This window comes from Desmodus rotundus, chromosome 13 (genome assembly GCF_022682495.2).
Source record: "Desmodus rotundus isolate HL8 chromosome 13, HLdesRot8A.1, whole genome shotgun sequence".
Lineage (NCBI taxonomy): Eukaryota > Metazoa > Chordata > Mammalia > Chiroptera > Phyllostomidae > Desmodus > Desmodus rotundus.
The window spans coordinates 27856577-27884108 of NC_071399.1; the positions used below are offsets into that span (position 1 = coordinate 27856577).

The 27532-nt window shown below is 54.3% G+C and overlaps 1 protein-coding gene across 1 annotated transcript in view; it reads left to right on the plus strand.

The window, feature by feature from the left end:
• The window catches only part of GAS6 (growth arrest specific 6), a 47977-nt gene that overhangs the window by 16380 nt on the left and 4065 nt on the right, over positions 1 to 27532 (plus strand). The window contains exons 3-12 of the mRNA XM_024578859.4: positions 2925 to 2949; positions 4518 to 4580; positions 11613 to 11735; positions 12722 to 12844; positions 16920 to 17042; positions 18114 to 18235; positions 19649 to 19767; positions 20142 to 20331; positions 22475 to 22639; positions 23879 to 24047. Of these exons, the coding sequence (XP_024434627.2) occupies positions 2925 to 2949; positions 4518 to 4580; positions 11613 to 11735; positions 12722 to 12844; positions 16920 to 17042; positions 18114 to 18235; positions 19649 to 19767; positions 20142 to 20331; positions 22475 to 22639; positions 23879 to 24047 (1222 nt within the window). The remainder of the gene's footprint in view (positions 1 to 2924; positions 2950 to 4517; positions 4581 to 11612; positions 11736 to 12721; positions 12845 to 16919; positions 17043 to 18113; positions 18236 to 19648; positions 19768 to 20141; positions 20332 to 22474; positions 22640 to 23878; positions 24048 to 27532) is intronic.

The window sequence follows — 27532 nt, forward strand, 5'->3', positions numbered from 1 at the left end:
CCAGGGTGCTTATCTATGTTCGAATTAACAATCCAGTCTAATTCAGCGAAAATTGTAGGACCCTATGTTTGCCTGAACATTCATTCACACATTCCTTCAGCCCTCTCGTCATTCACTCATTCTTCCATCTATTCACTTTTTCTTCCAGGTATCCATGCATCCATCTGTCCTTCTTCCACCCACATGTTCAACAAAGGCTCCTGAGGGCCTTTCAGGGGCTGGTCAGCTCCAGGCTCTGTACTGGCAGAATGATGTGTCCTTCCTCTATTGCAGCTTCAGCTCACAGTTTAGCAGTACGAGGTTTTGCCCACTTCTTTCTGTCTTTAGTTGTTTAAGCAAAGTAGAAGCAAATCCCTGAGGCAGGGGTGGAGGGGGGATGGTTGCCAGAAGACACATGGCTTCATTTCCAGCCCTGGTGGTCCCAGCCTCCTGCTGGTCCGTCCATTCCCTGCCCTGACCCTTACACAAACTCGGAACCCAGGCCTTGCTTTTCATGGAGTCGAGAAGACAGAGGGTAAAGTATGCAGGTGGCTGCTCCCTGCTTCTGAGCCTGGCCATCTGAGCTGTGGCCTCTCTCGTGCGTCCCCAAGGGGTGCCGCTGCTCCTGAGAGTCCACCCAGCTCCTGGGCCTTGGGCCGAGGTTACGCCCTAACCCACTTGTGATGCAAAAGAGGGCAGCTCTCTGTCCTGTCTGGTGCGCCCATTCATGGAGATTTTCACAGGCCCTCATCTTCCGTCAGAACTTTGAAGGACAGTTGGAAATGTCTCTTTCTCTTGGGAGCATGTATAACATTTTTAAGTGTATTCATTGTAGCTATGCTTTTATTCTGGGTTAATCATCTCTCTCCTAGATTACCAGACAAATGAGCACACGCTTTCCACCCTTTCCCCACCCTAAATAAATCAAGTACACACTTCAGGATGAATTGTCACCAGGTTATGACCCTGTGGTTTCAGTGACCACATTCCCAATAGGTGTGGTTAACTGAGGAGAAATGAGCATGGTTTTTCTATTAATAATGTTTTCTCACAACAGTAGAACTCATTACTGAACACGGTCCACAAAACTATGAACTAGTCGTGGTTTGGGAAAATGTGATACACCTTTCTGGAGGGTTGTGCTAATGCGAATGTTCCTGTATAACTAGGCACTTTACTCAGAGTCTTTCATTGCTTCCAGTTCTTGCTTACTCTCTCTGTTGCCTAAAGCTGAGCGCACTTTCGGCATTCATTCTAAATCTTTTCTTTCGGAACCGGCACCTTTCCTTTTGTGACAAAGCCCTGTGGCCTTTTTCTCCCTCTCGACCCAGACAGGTGTCCCTCCCTGCTTGCGCCATCTTCCAGCCTCTGGTGCACGAGGTTGCAGCAGAGCGCACCTGGCCTTGCCTGCCTTTCCGGTGCTCAGAGGTTGGCTAATCCGTGACCGAAAGCGAGAGAAAGAAGTGAGGGAAGTGAAACCAGGCCTGGCGTGCGTGGGCCTCTGAATGCTGGCGAAGGGGGACGGCGCCCGCCCTGACTTTACAGCTCTGACTTCCAAAGCCGGCCTCTCCGTCACGTCTGCACTGAATGCTGTCTTTGCAGCTGTCACACAAGTTGCCATGTCAAAGCTGCTCTGACCATTTCTTTTCCTTTAGAGGACTTAAGAGTTTTGTTTTTTAAAATCACATCTAACCTGAGTGTGTCTTAGGAAAGTGTCCCCAGTGCCACCCCAGTCTAAGAACTCTCATTGCCCTCAAGTGGCACCACCCACTTTGCCTCTTTCCCAAACCGCAGAGAAGGGGGCGCTGGCCAAGCACGCGGGTGAAGGTGATGAATGAGTTTGTGCCAGGACCAGCATAGGAAGCTGGCAAATGTGCGGAAGAATGGTGTCCTGTGTGGGTGGCCCTGGGGGCACCTCTGCCTGTCACTCTGTAAATGCAACCCACCAGCTCGCGTCCATAATCTTTTGGGGTGCAGTATGCCACTGGGAGCCCTTTGCAGCTTCGGGACCTCAGTCCAACTCTGCCACCCATGTTCAGCCTCGATTTCCTCATCTGTGATAATGGGCTAATTAAAGAGGCCTGCCTTGGAGGTGGTTGTGAAAATCAAACAAACAATGTAAAAATACGGAGTGTCACCAACAAACAGTTGACACCCAACATCTAGTGGCTGCCATTGCTTAGTCAGTCACTTGGTTCCATTAAGGGGGGTAATTAGGGCCAAACTACTCCACAATTGGCCCTGAGGGGCAGATCAAAGTGGACGTGCTGGGGCTACTTTAACCAGCCCATGGCCTGGGGTCTGTGTCTGGGGCAAAAGGATCCCGAGGGGCTTCCCAGCAGGTCCCTGCTGCTCGCCGAGATAGGGCAGGCAGTCCCTTACTTGACATACCCTGTACAGTGCAGACCTCTAAATCTGCATTCTCAGGTAAGAGGCGGTTGGCCTATACCCTCCATAACTCCCCGGCACCGCTGTGTTTTACAAACAGACTAAATGCAAATCAGTGCCCACGTGCTGAGAGTCCCACAGAGGTCTTCACGTTTCTGCGAGGACCCCTACCTCCGCGAGGGTCTAAGACTGGCGATATTTCCTGTCCTTCTGCAAGACCCTTTGAGTGGCACCTTCTAAGTCACTCTAGATGGCATCGCTGTTGCTGGCTACAGAAAGTCTAACCATGCCGACGACTTGGCGCACGTTCTGCAGAAGTACTTCCCTCCTGCCAGTCTTCCAGGCAGGAAGTGGCTTTCTGGGTGGTTCTTGCCCTGCTGGGCTTGGAAGTGAGCCAGCTGTGGAGAAATTCTCCACTGTCCTCAAACACCTGCCTCCCCGAGAGTCTGTTCTGTCTACTGAGGAAGAAAGGCGAGGTTTGATTAACCAACCGATGGTGTTGTGTGGGAAGCCTCGTATTGTGTCAGTAAACTGTTGCCCTTTTTCTTTTTCTGCAGGAATATTTTTATCCGAAATACTTAGGTAAGTTTAAATCACTGCTTCCTTTGATTGTCATAAAGGCATAGTTGGGGAATATGTGTTACAAGGCGGAGAAACGATTGGTAAAAACCTCATTACTGCGTTATTCCTGGAGGGAAGATTGCTTAATGACATAGCGAGTTTGAAACTGTCCACAGCACGCAGGGCAAAACACTTGTGTCTTTGGTACCGTAATGCTCCGTGTTAACTTCAGTCCAACACCATTATTTGCAAACCTCTTTTCTGCTCTGAGTCCAGGATTAGCTTATTATTTGGAAATATGGTTAATTTAGTAATTCTCAGGCTTTCTGATCTGAGGACTCTGTATTTCAGATATTATAGAGGATGCCAAAGAGCTTTTGTTCATGTGGGCTGTATTTATGGATATTTACCATGCTATTAATTAAAACTGAGATCATTAAAAACTGTTTTTTATTTAATTTGAACAACGGGAATGTACCAGCAAACACCCTCTTGGCCATAGAGGGGTGATGTCATTGTGTGTAGGGGGGCCTCCGGAAAGCTCTGCTGTGCCCTGGGGAGGGAACGGGAGGAAAAGGGTGAATGGCAGCTAGCCTTACCAAAACAATGGCATTGACCTCCCAACAACCGGAAAGGGGCCTGGATGCCCGAGAGCTGCTCCTTTAGTCAGTGCCCTTTTAAGATGTTTTTGGATGCATACCACTTGTAATGAGAGAAATGTATTCCAGGGTCTTCCTTTTTAATTTTTTAAATGCAGGCTGGTAAATTTTCCCTTGGCCTTACATCCTCTTAGAGGCAGGCACCTTCTCTGAGCTCAATCTGGCAACAAGCAAAGTGGACCTGCGGCTGGCCCGGAAAAGCCCGGAACCCGCCCGTTTCTGGGCTCTCTGGGTATCTGGGGTTTGTTGCATGAGGCAAAGGGTGACCAGTTATCCCATGAGCGCCCCCTTCAGGGACCATCTGTTGCCTGTGCCACTGTCCTGGTAGGTGTGGAGAAGCACCGGGGACCTGTGGAAGGACCAGATAAAGTGGCTCAACACCCATTCTGCACAGCTTCACGTTTCACATCAGGCCAGGGTGCGCGTGCTCAAAATGCCCCGCATCCCTCCTCCCCCTGCTCGTGTGGGACATCCGCTGCCACTCGGTGTCCAGATGTCCAGAATCTGCTTTTGAATTTCCAAAGCAGGTTGACTTTCAAATTGAGGGCAGTGTTTCCAAACAGGGGTCAACTTGAAATGGAAGTTGAACTCTCTGACTGCGCTCAGATCAGAAAACTTTCAGAATGCTATTAGTGAGTCTTCTGCACAAGAGCAGAGGGACCCGCCGCAGAAGCCACAGACGGTGCTCAGTAACGCTCTTGGGTGCAGGGCCTGATGTCTTGGTGGGGGCTGTTTGCTGCTGGTCAGTGTGACAGCGTTTTGTTAAGATCTATTAACAAAGCTGAACCGCGTTATGGCTGGAGGACTGTAGCATCCCAGGAAAGGGGGATGATCTACTCTTCCAGAGGTGTCTAAGAGACCGTAGTACCCTTTCTAAAGTCCGTTTCACCTCCCGTGGCTGAAGAGTGACACACCATTTCTTTCTTGCAGCTTGCATCAGTAAATATGGATCTCCGTACACGAAACACCCAGATTTTGTTAAATGCGCTCAAAGTAAGTCTGTGTCCTTCCTGTCTTCCTCAAAGCCATGTGAGTTCGGGTAACTTTAAGCTTTGTGGTGGTTTTGGGGGGGTCTTAACTATTTCCATTATCTTAAGGGGCTGTAACACCTTCCCGAAGTCTGCTCCCTTTTCAATAAACTGTCTTGTGTAAGCAAGTATGTTTGGCTTTGAATCAGCAAGAAATGCTCACGGTATGAAACCTAAACCTTCCACAAGGGTGTAAAGAGAATGCCCATCGCTGGGCCTGCCTCCTGGTCAACCATGAGCTCCCTTTCCCAGAGGCCACCACGGTTGCCAGTTCTGAGAATATATAATATGAGCGGTGTCATATGATCTGACCCCTCTCTGCCACCAGATGCCATGGGTACCTTCCATGCCAGTACACGCAGAGCTGCACGAGCACGTTCCTGTCAACACTGGCGGGGGGCGAGGAGCGTCATTTGACCAATGCGTAGTGGTGGACTCCTAGGTTATTTCCAGATTTTTATTATTACAGACAAACCAGAGCGATAGCCTTGTACATTTGTCACCTCTCACATCTAAGTGAATCTGCAGGATAAATTCCTAGGGATGGAATTGCAGGGATGGAATTGCAGGCTCCAACCTGTGTTCCCTTTTCATTGTGACTGATGCCCCCCGCCCCCCACCCCCTCCTCCCGCCCCCGCCAGCGGCTGAGCAGGAGAGCCCACTTCTTCCACAGTCTAGTGTATTTTTCAAAACTTTCTGATCTCTTCCAATGTAAATGGTGAAAGATGACATTTTATTTTATCCAGTCATTTCAGTTGATGTTTTTCTTACTAATAAGTGAAGCTGAGCTCATGTGTTTAAGGTTTTATATTCTGTGAATGATTTGTTCATATTCTTTACCTGTTTTTCTCAATTTATAGGAGCTCTTGATTAGATTTTGCAAATATGCCATTTGTACTAAAGGTAACAATTTTCCCCCTCAGGTCATAACGCATCTTTTTATTATTATTGATGTAATTTTAAGTTAGCATACAGGAAAACTGGCATTCCTGTTGCATGAATTTTAACCCACCCATGGAACCGCGTGGCCACCGCTGCTGAGCCTGACTCAGGCCTGCCTTGGTCCCAGGTGCTTTGAAGTACGGCTGATTAATCGGCACCGAGCTCGTGGTGTTGGTGTTTTCACCGCACCTGTTCTGTGGGTGAGGAGAACTGAGGTGCCAGTCACCACACAGCAGGACTCTTCCTGTGCTTGGTGTCACAGGTCACCTGCCTCTTCAGGGACAGCCTGGAAGGCTGGCCAGGCCCAGGACTGCTCATAGCCCCTGGCTGGCCAGGGCTCTGTCCACGTGCTGGCCCCATGCTTCCTCTGACCTGCTCCCATCACAGACCCCAGCCTCGGCCAGATGAACAGAGGAAATGATCGATTTACCTCGGAAAGGGAGAGGAGTGCTGCTGTGTGGCCCGACTCCCGCTCGCCACTGGGCAGAGGCGTCTATTACTCAGAGAAGCCAAAACCCATGGCCATGCATGGAGGGAGACCTGGAGCCAGCCCCTCCCCTCAGGGTCAGACCGTGACCTCAGCCTCCCCAGGGGTCATTCAGGACCTCCCGGGGGCCTCAGGCAGACAGGGGAGCAGTTCAGCTTCAGGTCATTTTGGCTTTTTGTTTTTAGTTAGCATTTTTCGTTGTTGTTGTCAATTTGCCAAACCAATTTCTTATTTTATGATAATGTATTCAAATTCATTAGGTTGTTTTAGTTCCCAGGTTTTCAACTGTCCGTTTTCTGAGATTATAAAAAAGTTATCTAATGTTTTATGTATACCTGTGTGACCACCTGGGACTTCTCCTGATGAAGGACGGATCTGGATGTGTTCGTGTTTCTCCAGTGGGCCGCCGCCGTGTTCCAACAGCACTCACTCACAATCTCTGGGTTCTGCTCAGATCGCCGCAGTCCTGGGCTGTGTGGTTCCTGTGTGAGAGCTTCTGTGCATTGAAGTGACTTGAGTTGTTTGAGTAGCAAAGACCGTTTCTTAATTGGTTGAGACTTTTCCTCCTGGGTGGCAGACAGCCTGGGAGGTGAGGAAGGAGGGAGAATCCCAGAGATGTTTCCTGAGCTGCTGTTTAGAGGGGAAATCTCATAGAGCTGCTGCTTGTGCCCGACGTGTTAAGTGCAGTTTCTGGCAGACTAGGAAGCTGCCTCCCGCACCTGCTCTCTCTGTGCCGCCCAGGGCCCACTGTGACCCTGAGCAAGCCACTCGCCCCTTCCCTCCCCGGGACCAAGCACATCCTCCTCAGGCACCTGACCAGGGTCCCGTGCACTTCAGGTGACTCTTGGGTATGACAGAAGTCCCTGAAGCCTGAGATACTGCACAAATACCCCAACTGTCCTTGAAGAGGAACCCCGTAAAGACTGCCATGGAGTTGGGCTGTCACTCTGGGAAGGACGCGCCCCCTGTCTTGCTGTCCTGGAAGAAGTGCCTTTGGGCCTGAGTGCACAGGGGATCAATTCAGGCAACCTGGCGCTGTTTTCCTCTGTTCTTCCTAAAAACAGTCTCCGCTGTGTCACCGCTGGTGATCACAGACAGTGTATAGCTGAGTGCTTTGGTTGTCCATTATTGTTAAAATTCAAGCAATAGCCTCAAAGCCTCAAGCAACCACCTTTTAGTGTTCAGCCCAGACCAGCCCCAGGCCTGGGGCGAGTCTTCCACACACGGTCAGTCTTCCCTGTTCACAGATGCCCTCTCGAGCTGGCCTGCTTCCCGCGGGTGGGCCTGCCTGCTGTTGGTTGATTTCTGAAGTTTGGGCTTCGCTGCCTTGCCCAGGGCAGGTTCTGTGAGCCCCCGCCCGACTCTCCTCATGAGGGAGGATTCCTTTGCACTATCTCTTCGGTCAGAACCCTGGGCCCCAGGTTGGAGCGTGCTGTCCAGGTTATAACTTGTCATCACCTTCGCATTTTGGGAAGGGGGAGTAAAAAGCACCCGAGACAGCCATCCTGGTGGCTGTCAGCGGATGTTTCACATTCCAGGCCACAGTAACAAACAAGTTCCTTCCTCCCTTTCCTTCAACACAGGCATCTCAAGGCCAAGATAAGCCCCTTAGCTCCTAAGCAGCTCCTTCCATTCGGACACCCTACCTCAGGGCACGGGTTGTCTGTCAGCCCAGGAACCCTCTGCGGGCTTTCGGGGACGGGGATAGGGGGTGAAGTGGGCTCCCTTGGGTCTGCGAAAGTTTGTCTTAACTCCAAAGAGGTTTTCTTTTCACTGAATTTATTGGGGTGACATGGGTAATAAATTATGTAGGTTTCAGGTATACAATTCTAGGACACCTCATCTGTAGACTGCGTGTTCACCACCCCAAGTCGTGTCTCCTTCCATCCCCATTCATCCCCCCTTTCCCTCTCCACCCTTTCCCCACCCTCCTTTCCTCTGATAATTATCATACTGTTGTCTCTGTCTCTGAGATAGGGTTTTTTTGTTTGTTTGTTTTTTGGCTTAATCCCTTCACCTTTCCACCCAGCCCTGATCTTTATTATTTCCTTCCTCTGCTGCATGGATGTTTTTGGCAGGGAGCTGTAAGTGCCTTCTACGGGTAAGCAAGTAGGAACTGGGTCCAGCGATCAGAGGAATTCGGTCATGGAATGGTGGGTCACCTGCAGCCGCCTCAAGCCTACCCAAGGTCAGCCCTGCAGTCCCCACATGGGGCTCCAGCCACCTTTCCAGGCCACTGCACTCGCTGTGACGAGGGCTATGTGGGGTGGGGGTGGGGGGACGAGCCCAGCCCCAGGACTGGAGAGATGGGGGAACAGACCTGCTTTCCTGACTTAGTTCTGGCAGGGAGAGGCTCTGCCTGGGATGGGTGTTGTGTAGAAATCTCTTAGAAAATCCCACCACAGTAGAAGCTGGTATTGGCCCTTAGGCTCCTGAACTTTTTTTTAAGAGGGGTTAGGCATTCTAGGCAAATTCTAGATGAAGTTAACAGCCCTCCACACCAAAGGTACATGTGTGTACTTCCGAAATAACTTTAAATCTTTACCCATGTCAGATGGAGACTCACACCACCTCCCCAACTCCCCACCCGTGGGGGCCCATCTGGGTCTTGTGTCAAGTGTCTTGGGAGGCGTGAGGTGAACCGACTGCTCCACCCAGGCCCAGGTGCTGGCCAGGCCCGGCAAACATCACGCGCAGCTGGCTTCTCCAGCCCCCCTACCCTTAGAGCCCCTTCCTGCCAAGACGGAGTCAGGAAAGCAGGCCTGTCCCTTCTTCTCTCCAGTCCTGGGGCTGGGCTTGGCCTCGCTCTCCCCGTTCCTCCTGCCCGCAGAGGATGACCCTCGTTACAGCGAGCATGAGAAGGCAGCAGGAGGAGCATGTGTGTGAAGCGCCATTCCATGACCGAATTCCTCTGATCGCTGGACCCAGTTCCCTCTTGCTCACAGGTAGAAGGCATTTATGGCTCCCGGCCCAAAACAGCTGTGCAGCATCTCCGAAATACTGGGGACGCTGTGTTCGGTCCACACATTTGCAACTGTTTTGTTGGCTGCGATCACGCAAAGCGAGCCCACTCTGAGGTGCGCCGTGGAAAGCCCACAAGAGAAATGCGCGATGAGAGACTCGTGAGTTTGATTATGCAGATTCCCCGAGGACTGACCAGGGTGCCCAGCCATGGGCACAGCCAAGGGCATGCAGAGCTCAGTGGGTGTGGAGTCTGTGCTGGCGATGAGGGCCGACTCAACCTTACGTGAGCTGGGGGAACGCAGAGACCAGCTGCCTCCTGAGCTGGCGGCGGGGAACAGGCCTACCAGGAATCCATTGGGATGACAAGAGCATGCCCTGGGGTGGAAATGCCGTCTCCAAGTTTGGAGTCGGGCTGGAAATGCCACTCACTTTAAGAAAGAAGACTCCGGCCTGGTGCTTTCAGTGGCTGGAGGCCCAGTTCGTTGGCTTGAGCCTGATCCTGGAGACCAGGCAGTGGGATGAGTCGTGACTTCAGGTCTGGATGGGATGGGGGCGGAGAGGAAAAGCTGGAGAACCACCTCGTCCCAGTTCTCCCGGGGTCAGATGAGCATCTACCCGCCTGCCACATTACCTAAGATGACTCCTCGCTTCTAAATTTATAATGTGGCCATGCCTGATTCAGGTGCTGTGGATGGACTCTGGCCCTTGGAAACAATGCTAGTGAAAGGTGTGAATGCTAGTGGATGCTGCGTGTTAGAAAGAATGTCGTGTAGCTGGTCTTAGCCAGGCCAGGGGGCATGCCCCTGGTGTCACCTGCCCCTGTGCTGCCTGATCCGCCACCTGCCTGGGCCTGGGGATTTTTGACAACCAGTTGGTCTAGGTGACCACAGTCTCCAGGGCTGCTGGGGAAATGCACCTAGCTGCCCTTAACCAAAAATAAAACAAAGAGAAGCCTGTTTTGCTGTGTTTGTCAGTGCAGCTGAAATCCGCTCACTTGTGGACACGGGTGAGTTTACTGAGGGTCCTCGGAGTGTCTTCCCCCTCCCCACCCCCGACTGTGAACGAGCCAGCCCAGCCCTCAGTTTGGACTCAGCTGTGGACCTTGAGCTGTTAGGGGACTGGATAAAGCATGTGCCCCCTGGACTGGAGGAGAAGAGAAATAGGGAAACAGCAGTCACTGGGAGACATTTAATGTCTGTAGGCCCATGAGAGAAAGACAGTCAAAAGATTCTTTGAGGAGTGAAGGCAAAGGTGGCTTTAAGTGAGGGACGAGAGCAGGTCGTTCAGGAGCAGACGGTCACGTGGCGCTTCCTGTGGGAACTGGGGGAGACGTGCCGTGGGAGGGCAGTGTGGACCCTGCGCCTGGAGTGGGCTGAGTCAGGGCACAGCTCACTGGGTGAGACTCTTTGGAAAGCAGTGGTGAGGCAGGGCCTGCTGCTCCCCAAGACCCGTCTGTTCCTCCACTACAGCCTGGCCAGCTCAGGGTTTGCCAGCCTCCCAGAAAGTGGCTCAGCCATCGTGTGTGTCTGTGGACACAAGTCTTTCTCAGGCCAGTGGAGTCTGGCTGCTTCACAGTGTTTGAGAACTCAGACAGTGTGGCTGATTGAGTGGCGATGGCAGAGACATGGATGGGAAGGCCTGCCCCTGCCTGCCAGGCCCACCTTGGCACGGCCAGGGGCCTTGTGGAAGGGCTCTTGGAGCTCTGGGCACGATCACAGCTTTCCCCCGAGTACTCTGCTCTCAGCTGCTTGAAGCCTGGGAGCATGTGATCGCCACACGGATGGGGTAAGTGCCCGCTGGCCGTGTGTCGTGGAAACTTCAGCTGTGTTTATAGGAAGCTCTCTGTCGCATGGAGAGCCCTTGGAAGACACACCACGGGGACGATCTCTTAACCACAGTGCCTAAAACAAGTGGAAATTATGCTGGCGATTGACACGCTTATCCCAGGCAGATGTCTCCCCAAGCGAGCCCGTCAGAGCACACCTGGTGTGGGCACTGCCACCCAGGGATGCTGTGGGAGGGCGTGGGAGCAATACTGCAGCCTGGGTCTGGGGCCGTGCCCCATCCTGTGCAGGCAGATTTCTGGGGAAAAAGGGGGCAGTGCTCCCACAGAGACCCAGCCAAGTGGCGAGAATGCTTGCAAAGGTTGATGTGCTCATGATTTGAGTGGGCAGGGGGCTGGCCTGAGAGGGTGGAGGTGTCCATCAGGGGTGGGGGAATGGTCCTCATCTGCCTCGAAGGCCCTTGGGTCAGCCAGGGCTGTGTTGACCTGCTCTCTGGGAGGTCTGAGCTCATGGGGCTGAGCCAGGCCCACTCTTCTCCCTTGCTCCCTGGTGGGCCAAGGCCTCCAATGCTCTGGCCCTATGGGTGGGTGGCCACTCCTTCCTGGAACCAGCTGGGGGCCTGGCCAACCTGGTCTGTGACCCTACTCCTGCCCAGAGGTGGCCAGCCTGGTCTGTGACCCGGGCCTGCCTCAGAGTTCCCCTGCCAAGAGCCCATGTTCCCAGGGCCCGACAAGAGGCTGTGCTGCCGCCCGGCATGACTGGTTCCTCCCAGCTGGCCGGGAGCAGCTCAGCACAGTAATCTCCTTCCTTTCCTCCCAGACCTGCCTGACCAGTGCTATCCAAAGCCCTGCAACAAGGAGGGGACCCAAGTCTGCCAAGACCTCATGGGCAACTTCTTTTGCCAGTGCAAAGCCGGCTGGGGGGATCGGCTCTGTGACAAAGGTAAGGCCACCGCAACCACGGGACAAGGCTTGAGGGTGTGAGTGCTGGGACCTCCCTGGAGGGCCACCCGAGAGGCCCCCAAGCTGGAGAGGCTGTGTCCTCTCCCTGCTTGAACTCCCTCCCTGCCCCAGTTGGAGACACAGCCATGCAGGCTTGTTCTGGCTGAGACAGGAGTGGGGAGGCATGGAGGAGCTCACAGGGTGTCCTAGCAGTGAGCCCCGCACTGGCCAGCCTCCACATAGCCCCCAGGCGAGGACAGAGAAGATGGGCGAGCGGATCTTCCTCGGCCCCTCATCAGAGTCATCCCAAGAGTGAGAATGTTTAGACAGTGCTGGAGGCCCTGCTTTTGCCTCTTGGGACAGGGGCACTGTCCAGCTCGAGAAGCCATCCGTCAGCTCCTTGGGAGAACTGGGGAGGAGCGGAGTGAGTCTTCTCCAAAAGCAGGCCTGGAACAAAGCAAAGAGCCACTGTAAAGCAGTACAATTCCATCTCCGACATCCCTTGAGTCTGCACATGCACATTGATAACAAAGAAGCTGCAAGAAAAATCCCCCAGCACCTGGTTAGGACTCTCAGGCGAGCCTCTTCCCTGTGGCCGAGAGCCCTGTTCCCCCTCAGGGCCTCCTGGGGCTCCTTCCCAGGGCAGCTGAGCTAAACTGGAGGCCCTGCCCACAGGCAGCCTGTGAGGGCGAAGCTCAGCCCGTGTGGGGCCCGGCCAGACTGAGCTGGGGCCTCGTGGTTGCCCAGCTGTGTCCATCCTGGGCACTTTTCACTCCCGCCCCCCTCCCATGCACACTCGGACAGTTACAGAGCTGGCACCATGGACTGTCAGCACCCACTGCACAGGTGGCCTCCCTGTGTCCTCCTGCCCATGGTCTGAGGGTGGATGCAGTGGAGATGGACCTGCAGACGCTGCCACAGGTTCAAGGCGGGTTGCGTGTCACCTCTGGGCTCTCCCCAGTCCCTCTGTGTCCTGTGTGTGCCCAGATATCAACGAATGCAGCCAGAAGAATGGGGGGTGCAACCAGATATGCTACAACAAGCCAGGCAGCTTCCACTGTGCCTGCTACAGCGGCTACACACTTTCCCAGGACAGCAGGACCTGCCAAGGTAAGGCCCTGGGTCTGGACCTGCAGGCTTTCCCCGGCCCCTCTCCTCCCCTCTCGGTCTCCCTCCTCCCTGCTCCTCCCCTCTTTTATTTGGTAATTGCCAAGTTGCTGAATTGTCAGTCACATTGGCTCTCTGCAAGAGGCTGCTGGCGGCAGCTGCTTCTTTTGCTCCTGGAGAGGAGGGAGGAGGTTGTCCAGAAGAACGAGCACATGCCCGGGCATGTCAGCAGCCAGAGGGAGCTGCCCCAGCACCACCTCACACAGGATGAGTCACTGTGTCTGTGGACCAGGCCGGCCCAACAGAGGCGGAGCTCAGTACCCCGGCCCTGCCCGGGTGCGGCTGCTGGGCCTCCTTCCAGTGCCATGGCACCACAGGTTTCTCTGTGCAACTCGGAGCTCAGGACATCTCCAGGGCTTGGGCAGGGGCAGAGGCTCCCGTCCCAGGGTCTCACCTCTCGACACACACCCTGCTCACCTCCCCAAGGCCCCGCCCTGCCCAGCTGCCAGCCTGCCTCCAGGAAAGACCCACTCCCTGAGCAAAGCAGCAGGCAGCTCAGCAGCCCATCCCTCTTCTGCATGCAGTCCGGTCTGGGCTCCCTCGGGGCCTAGCACCCTGTGCCTGCCCAAGAAGGACACCGCAAACTGTGGCCGTGTCCTCTGCTCCTGTGCAGCTGTGGTGTGGCCTGGTCAAAGCCGCAGGGGGCTACCCAGGAGCGGCACCCCACGTTTCAGGGGGCCGCTTCCTCCTCTCTCTCTGCCCTCCGATCCAGGCGTGCTAATGTCTGTCTGGCTGCGGCATCCCTGAGAGTCTGGGCACGTTTCTCAGTGCTGCCCGCAGTGCACCCAGGAAATGGACAGACGGAGTTCGGGGAGAGCAGTATCAGGCACCACGGGGCAGATCTTGGAGTCAGGACAAGGTCGACTTTGCCCTCTTGGAAAACAGCTTCCACTTTTGTCCACATCGGTGGCCCCCATCACTGATGACCAGGAGGCATTCTTGCATCCATGACGGTGTTTGCCTGGGTGCTCAGCGTAACCCATTCCCCTCCACCTGCCCGGCTCAACCTGAGACTGGCAGCCCTCCATCAGGGCTGCCGGCCAGGGGCCACGTCCAGACCCAGCTCTGTGGCGTCCTGAGGAAAGTCTTGCACCCTGCAGGCATGTCCTCGTCTTAAGAGCAGCTGAGGACACTGCCGTTGTTGGGCAGAAGTGTTTTACACGGCACCCAGGGGTCTCACTATTACTTGAAGGCCCTACCTGCAGAGCAGAAGCTCTTGAACTTGGTTCGTGTCTGTTGCACCTGCCACCATGGGGGAGTTCGCAGGGCTGCCCGGACTCACTGTCGGGGTCTGAGGTGGAGCTCTCTCCTGGGCTTTTCAGATGCCCCCGGCGATGCCACTGTGCACCGCAGAGGGAAGCGCTGCTTTAACCTTCTGGGATGACCCCAAGTGACCAAATTACTAGTCTACTTTCAACCTCCCACCAAGTCTATGAAGCTTGAGGGGGACACAGTGGTCTGAGAGAACCCCTGCATCCTGTGGCCTTTCCCCCCAGAACAGTATGCAGGACGGCAGGGTGGGACTCTGCACCTGCCTGAGTCAGGGGGCCGAGAGGCGCTCCCATTATCGTGGCTGATTAGTAACTAGTGCGATGGCAGGAGCCCCACCCTCATGCGGGTTTCAGGGCGTGCCTGCAGGTACTGGCCTCACACAGCTCCCCTCTCTTGGCCATCCCTATGTCTTTTTGGACCTTGAGACACCAGACTGAGGCCCAGGATGCTTTGGAGAATGAGGACCGTGAGAGAGACTGGTTCTTCCATCACGTCCTCCTTGGATGCTGGGAGGAAGGAGGCGGAGGCCCCTGAACCCCTGCTTCAAGCACTGTCCCTGGGAAGCATGAGAAAAGGGGGCGCTGGGCTGGTGAGTTCAGGGCACAGGACTCTCCACCGTCTCCCCTCGGCTGCAGGAAGGGACTAGGCGCCTCAGGCTGTGTGGCTGGGCAGGCGATCTGGGCTGGGCCCTCTCCCAGGAGGAGAAGCAGAGGAGGACCCCATGGGAGGAGGGGCATTGGCACCTGTTTCAGGGCTGGTGGGCCCCTTGACCATAGTGTACCCAGTGGGGTGGGGTCTGGGCTTTCTGCACCCAGTGCCAACACCACCCACTTGCCTGCTCACATTCAGCTGTCTTGGGTCATCGCACTCCGTGATTACCAGTTAAACAGCGGCATCCTCAATGGGCAAAGTGTCAGGAGGGCTGAGGAGGAAGGAGGAAGGAGTGGAGACAGCTAAGGCCAGGGAGGCACCAAGGATGGGGGTCGGGGCACAGTCTGGGCCCCCAGCCCCACGAGCTGCATTGCAGGAGGTTCTGCAGCAATACAGCTGCTCTGGGAGAAGAAAGTGAGGTGACTTAAGGTCATGATGGACACAGTGGAATTTGGGGTTCCAGCTGCTGTTTCTTTTGGGGAAGAGATGGCCCAGTGCTGGGTCTGCTGGGATGCGGCAAGGACAGACTCCAGCTGGGAGAGAAAGCCCCAGCCCCGGGCCCTTCCCTGGTGCTGCTGTGACAGCTCTGGGACTTGTGAGGAAGGCAGTCTCTTGGGTCCTGCCTGCCACCTGAGTCAGACAGTTTGAGGGGGGCGCCAACCAGGCCTAGCAGGGCCTTCAGGGGCTCTTGGGCAGCTAGGGCTTAAGGAACCTTGTCTAGGTTATCCTGGAGTAGCTAGCAGAGGCCAGCTGTGGCCACTCTGCCCGGCAGCAATGCCTTAGTGGCCTGTGGGGACAGGTCGCTAGGCACTGTCTTGGTTGCTGACTCAGGAAGTCTGGAGGCTGATCATCTTTGCAGATCAGAAGCCTTTGTGGAGGCGGTGAAGGCTGCTAAAGCCTGCAGGGCGGCCCTGAGATCGTAGCAGGATACTATCTGCTGTGGTCAGAATTCGCTCTGATAAGCCGCCCTTTATGCTGGGCACGGACACACTGACCCTGTAGCCCCCAGTGTGAGCGTGGTGCAGGGGGGGGGGGAGGGCTGGCCATCTCCTCCCTGCTCCTTGGGGCTCTGCCTGGGGTCCCCGGTGCAGCTGGTGCCAGGCTGAACCCACCGCCTCACTTGCTGAGGGAGGCCGGGTTTCTAAGGTCCCGGGCGTGGGGTTGGCCAGCCTGGCTCCTGAAATGAAATGCAAGTTCAGGAGCATCGCCACAGATCAATACTAACACTGATAAAGGAAAGCCCGGCAGTTTTACACACTTCCCTTGGGGAACACATGCTGTTTGCGTTGGCTCATTCTTACATCCGTTAGCAAGGTCTTACAGTTTTCATGTTCGAAAGCCTGTGTTTGTTGGTAAAGTACCCCTGTAAAGAAACGAGGAGTAGTTGTGAAACTGCAATACAGGGTTTTATGTTGCCATCTGAGGAATCACATGTTATTCGAAGTGACAATTGCACTTTCTAGATATTCCTTCTGTTGCTGAAGGAAATGGGTTTTTCACTGCAGGGTTTCCTCCTTATTGGTTGCCAAAATGGCAGAGCGGATGGAAACATCTGGACGTTGCCTTGAGTATGTGTCAGTTCCGGGGTGTTTGGTTTCCAGCGGACAGAGCCCAGTGTGAGCAGGGAGATGGGTCCGGGTGCCCAGAGGGGAGCAAGGGGCTGCAGGGTGCTGGGTGAGACTGAAGGTCTGAGGCCCCCGGGGTGACTTTTTTACCTTCCCATACTGCAGATATTTAAAGTAAACACCAGTTCTGTGCACACCTCCGGCCAAGCAGTGCTCTGTCCAGTGCCTGAAACTGACCTTCTCGATCGAGACCCTGATCAGAAATTCCCTCCATCCTGGATCCCTGCTCCTGGGCCTAGAGCTGTAAAGTCCAGTGGGTGGGAGGAAGGGGCAGGCAGCAGAGGGCTGTAGGGGAAGAGGGCAGGGTCAGGACCAGGGGGCCCGGCACCAAGAATGCCTCTCAGGTGCCTGTTCTCTGCCTGCCAGCCAGGGCTGCCGTAAATTTCTGGCTCACTACCGGCAGGCCTGGGCTGGCTGCATCCGCCCCATCAGTCTGGGCTACAGCGGGGGTCCTCTGGCGTTTTTTGCAGACATAGACGAATGTGCAGATGCAGATGCCTGCGGGGAGGCGCGCTGCAAGAACCTGCCGGGCTCCTACTCCTGCCTGTGCGACGAGGGCTACGAATTCAGCTCCCAGGACAAGGCCTGCCGAGGTACGCTGCCCCAGCCGCTGCAGGCACTGCCCACGCACACACACCTGCACCGCACACATGCATAAACACACACTGTTATGTACACATGGACAGGCCCACACACGTGCGCACACACCATACCTGTGCTGCATATGCACACCGTTATGCACACATGTGCATGTCCATACATGCATGCACAGCACACACCTGCACCACACAGAAACATGCACACATGGGCACACACACCCACAAGTGTGTGCCACACACAAACATTCCTATTATGTACATGTGTGCACACCCCCGCACATGTGTGCGCTGCACACAGACATGCACATCATGTGCACACACCACACTTGTATATACACCACACACATACACACACATGTGCTTCTTGATGCAGCCGGGCACCTTCTCCAACATGCCACAGGCACAGAGATAAGATTCCACGAGAAGACACCCTGTGGACTATGGCAGACTCAGGCTTCTCCCCAGCCTCAGCTTGACCTGCTGAATTTGGGGACAGGCTGATGAGATCTTCCCTCCCCAGTTAGTCCCAGCCGTGTCCTCAGGGAGTGCAGAGAAATGTGGTCTCTCACCAGCTTCTTGCCTAGTGCCCTGGCAGCTGCCCAAAACTTGCGGGAGATGATAGGGTGGTCCCAGCCCCACCCCCTCCTCCATCTCCCCTCCAGGCCCGTCCCTCAAGCCCCTCACACACCCGGGGACTCCTGTCCATGGCACAAACCTGCCCCGAATCTTCAGGCCAAGCTTCGCACAGATGTGCTTCGTTTGCTGACCTGGTAGCCTGCTGGTGGGCTTAGCTTGTCCTAACGTCCTCCTTCACACTGTACAATACCTGCTCCCTTCAGGAAAGGGCAGAGGAGGCATGGAGAGCTGAGGCGGGCCGGGCCTGGGTGCTGAGCGGGACTCAGGAGCCGGGGCTGGGGGCGGGGGGGGGGGAGTTCTGGGAGTGGGGTTCTGGGGGTGAGGGCCTCCTGAGTCACCTAGCCTAGAATTCGTTTTCATAGTGAACACACCAACAAAAAGTGTGTGTGGTTGTGCAAAGTGAGGTGACATTTCCCTTGTGGTTGGCAGATGTGGACGAGTGTGCAGAGGGACGCTGTGAGCAGGCCTGTGTCAACTCCCCGGGGACCTACGCCTGCCACTGCAATGGACGCGGGGGCCTCAAGCTGTCCCAGGACATGAACACCTGCGAGGTAGCACCCCCCACCCCCCGTGGCCAGGATGCTCTGGCCTTGCTCTTGATTTTGCTGGGCTGCCCAAGCTGGCTCCTCTTTTGGCCCTTTAGCAACTGGTGGGAAGGTTTGCTGGGAGAAACACTCTTGCTGAAAGGCCTGGTATACTTGGGGCCACATGGAGAGATGTGGGGTGGGCCCAGGGGTTCGGTCGTATTTATGAGATTGCTACAGCAGCCGCCTGCTCCGGGATGGACCAGGCCGTGTGGGCCTGCAGCGTGACTTGTTTGCCATAAGTGTATGTTTCCTTGCGCCCTCTCGTCTGCCCAGGTTTGGAGCCCGATGTGCAGTCAGTGCTGCCCCGCCCTTGGTGGGCCCCTGGCTGCCCCACTGAGGCTCCCTGCGGTTCTCTCCAGGCAGTGGAGAAACCACACTGTAGAGCAGCTTCCAGGAACAAGGGAAACAAAAGAAATAAAAAAGCACACCTGACTCACTCAACTTGGTAAAGACAAGCTTCCAAGAGTTTGAGTCTTCCAATGCTGCTTAACTGATAATTTTTTTAAATCACAATTACTGTATCATTATGCACGAAGAACTTGTTTTTAAAGATTTTATTTATTTACTTTCAGAGCGAGTGAACAGGAGTAAGAATAAGAGAGGAGAGAAATGTTAATGTATAAGGGACATACCAGTCACTTGCCTCACCCACAACTGGGGACCTGGCCTGCAACCCAGGCATGTGCCCTGACCGGGAACCGAACCGGTGACCTTTTTGTTCACAGGCTGGGGCTCAATCCACTGAGCCATACCAGCCAGGGCCAGGAAGAAATTTTTAAAAAAATGAAATGCGGGCCAAGACAAGTAACAGAAAACCTAGAAAAACAGTCCAACCGATCCACTAAAGTACACACACAAGTTCTAGCAGTCGGAACACTAACATGCCCACGATGGCCCCAGGACCTCAGGGAAAAATATTACTGGATAGCAACTTTCTAGAAACAGCAGTCTCCTCGGCCTCCATATTTTATCTACTTTACAATATTTGTAGTTTGTTTTTATTATTCTCTATCCTTTTCTGTATGTTTGAAATCTTTCGTAATTTAAAAAAATAAAAGGAAAAGGATCGTTAGCAGGGAGAGGCCCTGCAGGGTGTTCAGCTGTAAGTGCCCGAGCCCAAGGCTTCCAGAGAGGTCGGACCAGCCTCACCTGCAAGCCCCCGCACGGTGGGTGGGATGTCACGGGATCCCGGGGTTTCAGCCAGAACGCAGCCCTGATGCCCCAGCGCTGCCTGTGCGTGTGCCAGGGGCCCACACTGGGCGGGGTGTGGGGGCAGGCCGAGGGCTGCTCTGGCATCCTGACAGGCCCTTTGTAACTGGAAGCAGGGCCGAACCAGGGCCTGGCCCTGCCTGACACTCCTCGCTCCCGTTCCGACAGGACATTTTGCCCTGTGTGCCTTTCAATGTGGCCAAAAGCATGAAGTCCTTGTACCTGGGCCGAATGTTCAGTGGGACACCGGTGATCAGACTGCGCTTCAAAAGGTTGCAGCCCACGAGGTGAGGAGGTGGCTCCCACAAGGCAAGCACACCCAGCAGCACCCCAGGGAAGTGGGCCACCAATGGCTCCCCTCCTGTGTCCCCGGGCCGGCTAACACACAGATGACCAGTCCTGGCCTCCCTGGCCACCAGCTCAGTCTTGGCACAGATGCAGCCACAGCCCAGTTTCAGCGCTGGGCTCTGGGTTGGCACCAGCAGGACACCTCCCCGAGGAGCTCAGCTCTGGGTGCTGTGGGGCGCTCGGCCTGGGTCTGCAGTGACCTTGGCCTGCGCACCTGCTTCTCTTTCCTAGGCCAGTTTGAGCTCTCCCGGGGAAGGCGGCGGGGACCACAGACCTGTGTGTAACCAGTTTGTTTCTTGGCATTGGCCCTCAGGTTGGTGGCGGAGTTTGACTTCAGGACCTTTGACCCCGAAGGCATCCTCTTGTTTGCTGGAGGCCATCAAGGCAACAATTGGATCGTCTTGGGCCTGCGGGCTGGCCGGCTGGAGCTGCAGCTCCATTACCACGGAGTCTCCCGTGTCACCAGCAGCGGGCCTATCATCAACCATGGCATGTGGCAGACGGTAAGTGTGGCCACCCCTGCCCCTCCTGGGCCGGCCCGGGGTCTGCTGGGGTGCAGGCCCTGGCAGTTGATTGTGCGTGCACATGCCTAGCAGTTAGTGGGTGCTGCACATGGCAGGACAGGCCCTGTGCCCCCCCGGAAGCTTGAACTCTGGTGGGGCGTCAGCTCTTCATGTCATCAGCAGGGGTGATTCCACCAGGGGCCCCCTGGCTTTGTCTGGAGGCACAGTTTAGGGGTGGGGAGCCTGGCACTGGGTCGAGAGCAGGGGGCACTGCTAGATACCCTGCAGGGGGCAGGGTGCCCCCTGCAGAGGCGCCTTCGTTCAGACTGCGAATAGTGCTGAGAAACCCTGATCGAGGTCCAGGCACCTGCCCATCTCCATGTGGCCTGTCTGGGCTCCAGGAACTCACCTGTCAGCGTAAGGCAGGGTCAGATGGGACACACACCGTCTTGGGCTCTGGCTTCTGGAGTCTGCTCTGTTCCTGATGAAATCCAGGCATACTCACCCTCGGTGCCTCTCTGTGGAGAATGGCCTGGTTAGACCTGACCCGGAGGCAGCTGTCCCGCCAGATGTTGGCCTTGGAGCTCACTGCCTTGTCTGCATCCCAACGCCTGGGGCAGAGCAGCCTGTGCTACAGCAGGCTCCCTCCAACCATCCAGAGGCTCCATAGTTGGAAGTGGGCTTTCAGAAGTAAACACTTAAAAGAGAAATGAGAAAAGCATTCTCTTTTCCTTTAGAAGTGAAGATAAAATGGAAAATTTCACCCGGCTTCTGGGAATAAAAACGCTGTAGATTTTTGCTAATATTTCCATCCTGTCAAATACTACTTAGTTCCCTCTTTCCTGCCTTTAAAGTGCAAGTATCTCCAAAGCAGCAAAGCTACAGATAAAACAATAAATCTGGAAGGAAGCAGCCTCAGGGGTTGAAGCCGGTATCCCACTCCGAGGTTGTGGGGCACGAGAGGTCCTGGGTGGGTTTGGGGACGGTACCCTGTGGTGAGAAAGCTGGAGGAAGCCTGACCAGTCAGTGGACAGAGCTGCCACCGCCAGATGAACTGCACATCCAGGGTTTCTTCTGTCCCCCACTGCTAACCAGTCCCGCCCCAGCAGCGCCACTCACGGGCACCGCGTTCTCTCGGCCAGCTCAGGCCCAAGTACCTAAATGTTTCTCCACCTTTGACAAAGAGGGAATCGGCAGATTTCTGGAAAATCAGGAAGACACACAGTGTACAGAGCGATAGGTTTGAATATTTTTCTACATGGAAAGTAGAAAAGAGTGGAAAGTTTCAGAATGGACTCGTGTTCATTCAGCATTCAGTGTGTGCCAGGTGCTGAGTGAAGTGTTGGAAGTTTAGACGTAAAATGTGTTTTTCTGCCTTTAGCTGTGCACAGTAAAGGTGAGAAGGACCGAAATGGGGGAGCAGTGATGTCAGGGCTGACCCAGTGGGGTGATGACATCAGGGCTGACCCAGTGGGGTGGTGACATCAGGGCCGGGCTGACCCAGTGGGGTGGTGACATCAGGGCTGACCCAGTGGGGTGGTGACATCAGGGCCGGGCTGACCCAGTGGGGTGGTGACATCAGGGCAGGGCTGACCCAGTGGGGTGATGACATCAGGGCTGACCCAGTGGGGTGGTGACATCAGGGCAGGGCTGACCCAGTGGGGTGGTGACGTCAGGGCTGGGCTGGCCCAGTGGGGTGTTGACATCAGGGCTGACCCAGTGGGGCAGCGACGTCAGGGCCAGGCTGACCCAGTGGGGTGGTGACATCAGGGCCGGGCTGACTCAATGGGGTGGTGATGTCAGGGCCAGGCTGACCCAGTGGGGCAGCGACGTCAGGCATAATTCCCACTCCCTGGCTGAGGTTTAGGGAAGGGGCTCTAAGCCACGAGATGAGAGAAGTGGCTCCAAGTGGGTTTCCTTGTAGGGAGGGGTGTGTAGGGGTAGCAGTGCTGGCGGGGAGCCTGAGCCACAGCACCAGCTGCACGGAGGCTGTGTGGGCACTTGGATGAGGTGTAGGTGACGAGCGTTGTCAGCCAGAGCTTGGGTGTCTCTGAGTCCTAGGTGGCGATGAACGTGGTCGCCCCGAGGTTGGGTGGCCCTCAGAAAGTACACTCCCACCTCTCACAGCGCTGGTTTTCCTCAGATATCTGTTGAGGAGCTGGAGCAGAATCTGGTCATCAAGGTGAACAAGGAGTCTGTTATGAAGATCGTGGTGGCGGGGGATCTGTTTCAGCCGGACAGAGGCCTGTACCACCTGAACCTGACCGTGGGAGGCATTCCCTTCAAGGAGAAAGACCTCATCCAGCCTGTAAGTGCCGCCATTAGTCCCTGGGGTCAGAACCTGGGATCAGTGTGAAGACGAGGTTTGTCGTGAGCTGCCGCGTGTTTAGCGCTAAGCAGGTTTGGTGAAGGACCGGGAGAAAGGTAAAGTTCCCCAGAAGTTACTCTAACAAGCAGCAGGTGCAGCTTGCGTCCTGAATCTCAGCATCTCCTTCTCTGAGACACATTTGAGTTTTCACCTGAATTGATAATGAAAATGTCTATTTTTGCAGTGGAGATAAAAACACAATGAAATTATTCTTTAACAAAAAGAGCAATCAACTTTTTTGGACAATTCCCAAGAACATTTGGGTTGGTAACCCTGCCGGGATTTCCGTAGGGGAAAAAGACCCAGTGGGGAGGTCAGTACTGGTCATTTTCAAAGTCCTGCCCTTTCTCCCCCTTCCCCGTACCACATGCCTTTGCCCCCGTCTGTGTTGCTCCATCTCCCAGCATGCTGCTGTCCGTGGCCAGAATCTTTGGCATTGTGATGATGATGTCCACACCCAATATGAAAATGAGTCAGGAGTATGTTGGTGTTCCCACCAGTGGGTGGTGTTAGCACCACCTTCCCTCCAGAGGGTAGAGAAGGGGTGTCCAACACACGACCTCCAGTATCCAACCCCCATTCCAGGGCTTCTGTCCCGTAGTTCCCATTGACACCCCTTACCCCTCCTCATTTCTCAGATAAAAGCTGTGGTGCTCTAATTTGCTCAAAACCATATAGAAAGTGGATGGCCAGGCTTGAATCAGTATTTCTGGCCCCCAGACCTACCTCCACGGGTGCTTTTTGGGGGCCGGGTAAGGACACCAGGCGCAGCTGCTGTATGTGTTGCCTCATCCTGTATCCATCCCTTCAGTGTGCGGTCAGTGCTCTTCGCTCTGTTTTGTGAGTGGGGACACCCAATGCAGACAGAGCAAGTGGGGTTCACTACTTGGTCGGTGGTCTCCTTATCCTGCACGGAAAGAGGACTCACCGCGTGTGCCGCACTCAGAGGCACCCCACAGCGAGTCATCTGACAAGCACAGTGCCCTTTTGTGAGTTAAATGCCCTCCATGAGGAGGATTTGTCCATTTTGCAGTAGATTTCCACGTGCCCGAGCCCAGAGGGTAGCCCGCTTATCTGACGAGGCTGGCACCAGCCACACCAGCCATGTGGTCTCTCATCATGGTATCTGGGAGCCCGTGCGGCCCCAGGGAAGCCACTGGGATTTCTCTGTCTTTCCAGATAAACCCCCGCCTGGATGGCTGTATGAGGAGCTGGAACTTGATGAACGGTGAAGACAGCACCATCCAAGAAACCGTAAAACTGAATACGAAAATGCAGTGCTTCTCTGTGACAGAGAAAGGGTCCTTCTACCCCGGGAGTGGATTTGCTTTCTACAGCCTCGATTACGGTAAGTCTCGGCTCCTAGGTGGGGATGGCTGTGGCTGTACTTCAAGCCACTGTACGCTACGCAATAGGAAAACTGCGAAGCAGCTTCTTACCTAGAATGACAATGCCAGGGATAAGCTGGGCCCACCGTGAGCTGTGGGGCACAGGCAGCGGGGCAAGTTAGCCAGTGAGGAAGAAATGACAGATGGAGAGAGGACGGCCACCCTGCTGGTGCTGCGGTGGCTGAGATGGGGAGGCTGGGTAGGATGGGAAGGCTGTAAGAGGGCGCTTTGCAGAAGGTTCTGAGACAAGACAAGCTTAGTTTTGTCCAGGTGGATGGAGAAACTCCCCAAACTGTACTTGACGTTGCAGTCACTACTGACTCCTGAGGACTAAAAAGGGGGCAGTACCTGAAAATCACAGTGTGACTGCTTTCAGCACCCAGTGCCCCCAAGTTTTAAAAGAAAGTGAAGAACTGGAGAAGGAGAGAGGCCACCTAGGAGGAGTGGGAGCCGGTGGCCCAGCCCAAACACTGCCAGGAAGGCTGACATTCTCAGGTGAACTGAGGTTCACCAAGCCAGTGTTGAAAGCCACAAAGGAGCTTTCATTTATACCTGGAGGGAAAAAAACAGCGAAAGGAACAAGAAACTGGTGTGCGGTACCTACACCCAGCAGGAAGAAGGCGGGAGAGATGGGCGGACTAGAGGGCAGGCAGGTGTGGCGGGCCAGGTGTGGCGGGCCGGGGCCCTGAACGCTGTTTGCGCACAGAGTGTGCGTGTGGGGATGTCTAGGGGTTGGACCTGAGGTTGGTTGGGAGTCCCTTGTCCATCAGAGCGTAGCCTAGGAAGTGAGTGTAGCTGCAGACGTGGGCCCAGATGCCCTCCTGGCTTCTGTAAACAGGGCCCTTAATTTCTTACAACAAAACACAACACATTTGTCTCTTTCCTTTTATTATCAAATTAGTGACAATTCACAGTAAAAACAATCCTAACATACCGACACATGAGCATTCATTTAAACGTAAACTTTACATGAAATGAATTAACATTCCAAATTGCATGATTGATTGGATTGGCCAAAGATTCCATATATGGTTTTTCCATAAAATAAGACATATTTTTCATTTTCACAAATAACTTTGTTGTTTTGGACATTTTGAGTATGTCAGTTATTTCCTGCTATTGGCTTCTAGTGGGCAGAGGCCAGGGGTGCTGCCAAACATCTTCCAATGCATAAGACAGCCCCACAGCAAAGAATTATTTGTCCAAAATGTCAGTAGTACCAAGAAACTTCGCAAACCACTTCTGACCCATTCAGTCAGTCACAGCGCCTTCTCCACACACTGCACCAATCGTATTTTGTGCTTCGGTTGCATTTTTACCTTTCTTGAAATAACAAAGCATGATATGCCAGAAATGTTCCTTATCTTCTTCCATCTTCAATATTAAAATGGCTGCACAAAAATCCACCAATTTTGATGTTTTTTTTTTAATGCACGCTGATATGACAGCTGTCACAGTACGATCTAACAAAATTGTTCCAAATGAAGTTAAAGACAACTAAGCACTGGTAGAGCCATCGTACGGAAAAAACTAAATGAAATTTTTGGCCATCCCGATAGAGACACTCTTCTGAGAACACCAGTATGAAAGATTGGATGGGTGGTAGGTGGCTAAGAAATTTGGTTGTTTGGTTCTGGACTCACAAGATGTTCCCTACTCTTCTCCTTAAGTTAACCTTTGCTTCTGGAGCGTACACTAGCGGGAGCCCTCCCTCGATACTCTGCCTGGGTTCATAGACCTGAGTGGCTCTGAGCCTGAGCAGGTCAGAGGAGCCACAGGTCCTGGCCCAGGGAGGCACGTGCACAGAAGTGTGCAGGCGCTTCCGGCAGGGTCACAGGCCCCTGGGGTGCGCCCACGGAATGCACGTTGGAGCTTTCTCCATCTGGTAGCTCTGCCGGGCACATCCTGAGCCCCTCTGGCTCCTGGCCCACACCCCGGCCCTGCAGGCTCTCTGGGATTCCTCACGCTCCCCTTTCTGTGGCCCCAGCTGCCCAGGATCCCAGTGGCGCTGCAATGGCCACCTCTCCTGGGGCCAGTTCTGGCTTTGCCAGCCCTCTCTCCTCATTCCCACCCCGCAAACGTCTCACTGGGGTGTCCCCCGCCCCTCCCTGTTCCTAAACTCCTTTTAAACCCCCACACTCAGTCTTGCCCCTGCTCATCAGCCCAGGCAGGCAGCATGCTCCCTCCTCAGACCTCACCTGCACACGTCACCTCCAGCACCCAGTGGGACCTCCAAGTTCAAGGAGGGCCCATCCAGCCGGAGGAGATGAGACCTGCTCCTCCCTACTTAGTGAGGCAGGCCATCCTCTCAGGATGTCCTGTCACCATCCCCCTTCGTCCCTTCGCTGTAACTGTCAGAGCAGTACCATGTCGTACAGGTATTTTTGGGGAAAGAACCATTCGCTCCTAATTGTACCTCCTAATACAATACATGCATTATTGCTTTAGTCTTCATCTCTATGCATACAAAGCTAGGACACCATTATAGTGTTTAAAATCAAATCATGTAATAGAAAACATTTCATTCTCTTTTCACTTAATATTATGAATAGTTTTCACGGTGTAACAAAGACATCACAGGTATGGTCTCCAATGACTACGGACGTTCCCATTACTGTACACGGCACAGTCTGCTTACGGTTTTTGCTGTGTGGTTTTGGTCTGTACGTTTTATGACAGCGAAGTCCAACTGGTATTTAACTCTATGCGTTTTTAATAAATCTTGACTATGCCATTCATGCCCATTCTATAGCACAGAAAAGACTCATTGAGAAATCACAGGTCCTATACTCTTTCACTCTGTGGTAGTTCAAAATCGGTTTGGACTCACTAGGCCTCGAAGTCTGTGAAGCCCGGGGTGGGATGGGGTGTGTGCCAGAGCCCATCCTGTGCCCAAGAAAACGCCCTAGGAGAGCTGAGGCACTGGTGCCTTCAAAACGCTCTGACAAGCAGCCAGGCGCTGAACCCCATCGAGGGGAAACTTACATGCCAGAGAACAAACACTCTTCTCTCTTCCTTCACAAGTAAAGGGAAAACTTGGCAACAGAGGAGGAGTGTGTGTGTGTGTGTGTGTGTGTGTGTATGTGTAGTCATTTTTCTAATTCTCTGCATTCAAATCAATGAGCAATCACTGAGGACTGACCCTAGAGACCCCACTTAGGGAGGGGCCACAGATCATTCGAGGAGCTCACAGTCCTGTGGGGAAGACACAGAAGCCAGCATCATGATCCACCCTTGACACTAACCCCATCCTGACCTAGAATGCAGGGGGACACTGCTTCGGTGTCATTCGGCCTAAACGCGCTCCTTTGTCAGGACTTCGAAGTTCTGCTGAGATAGACACTCTTAGGAACCAAGAGGGCAGAGGCTTTCTTCTGGCATCTTCATCAGCAGGTGATTCAGACAGGAGGAGGAAACACGGGGTGGACTTTGCCCTCCGAGAACC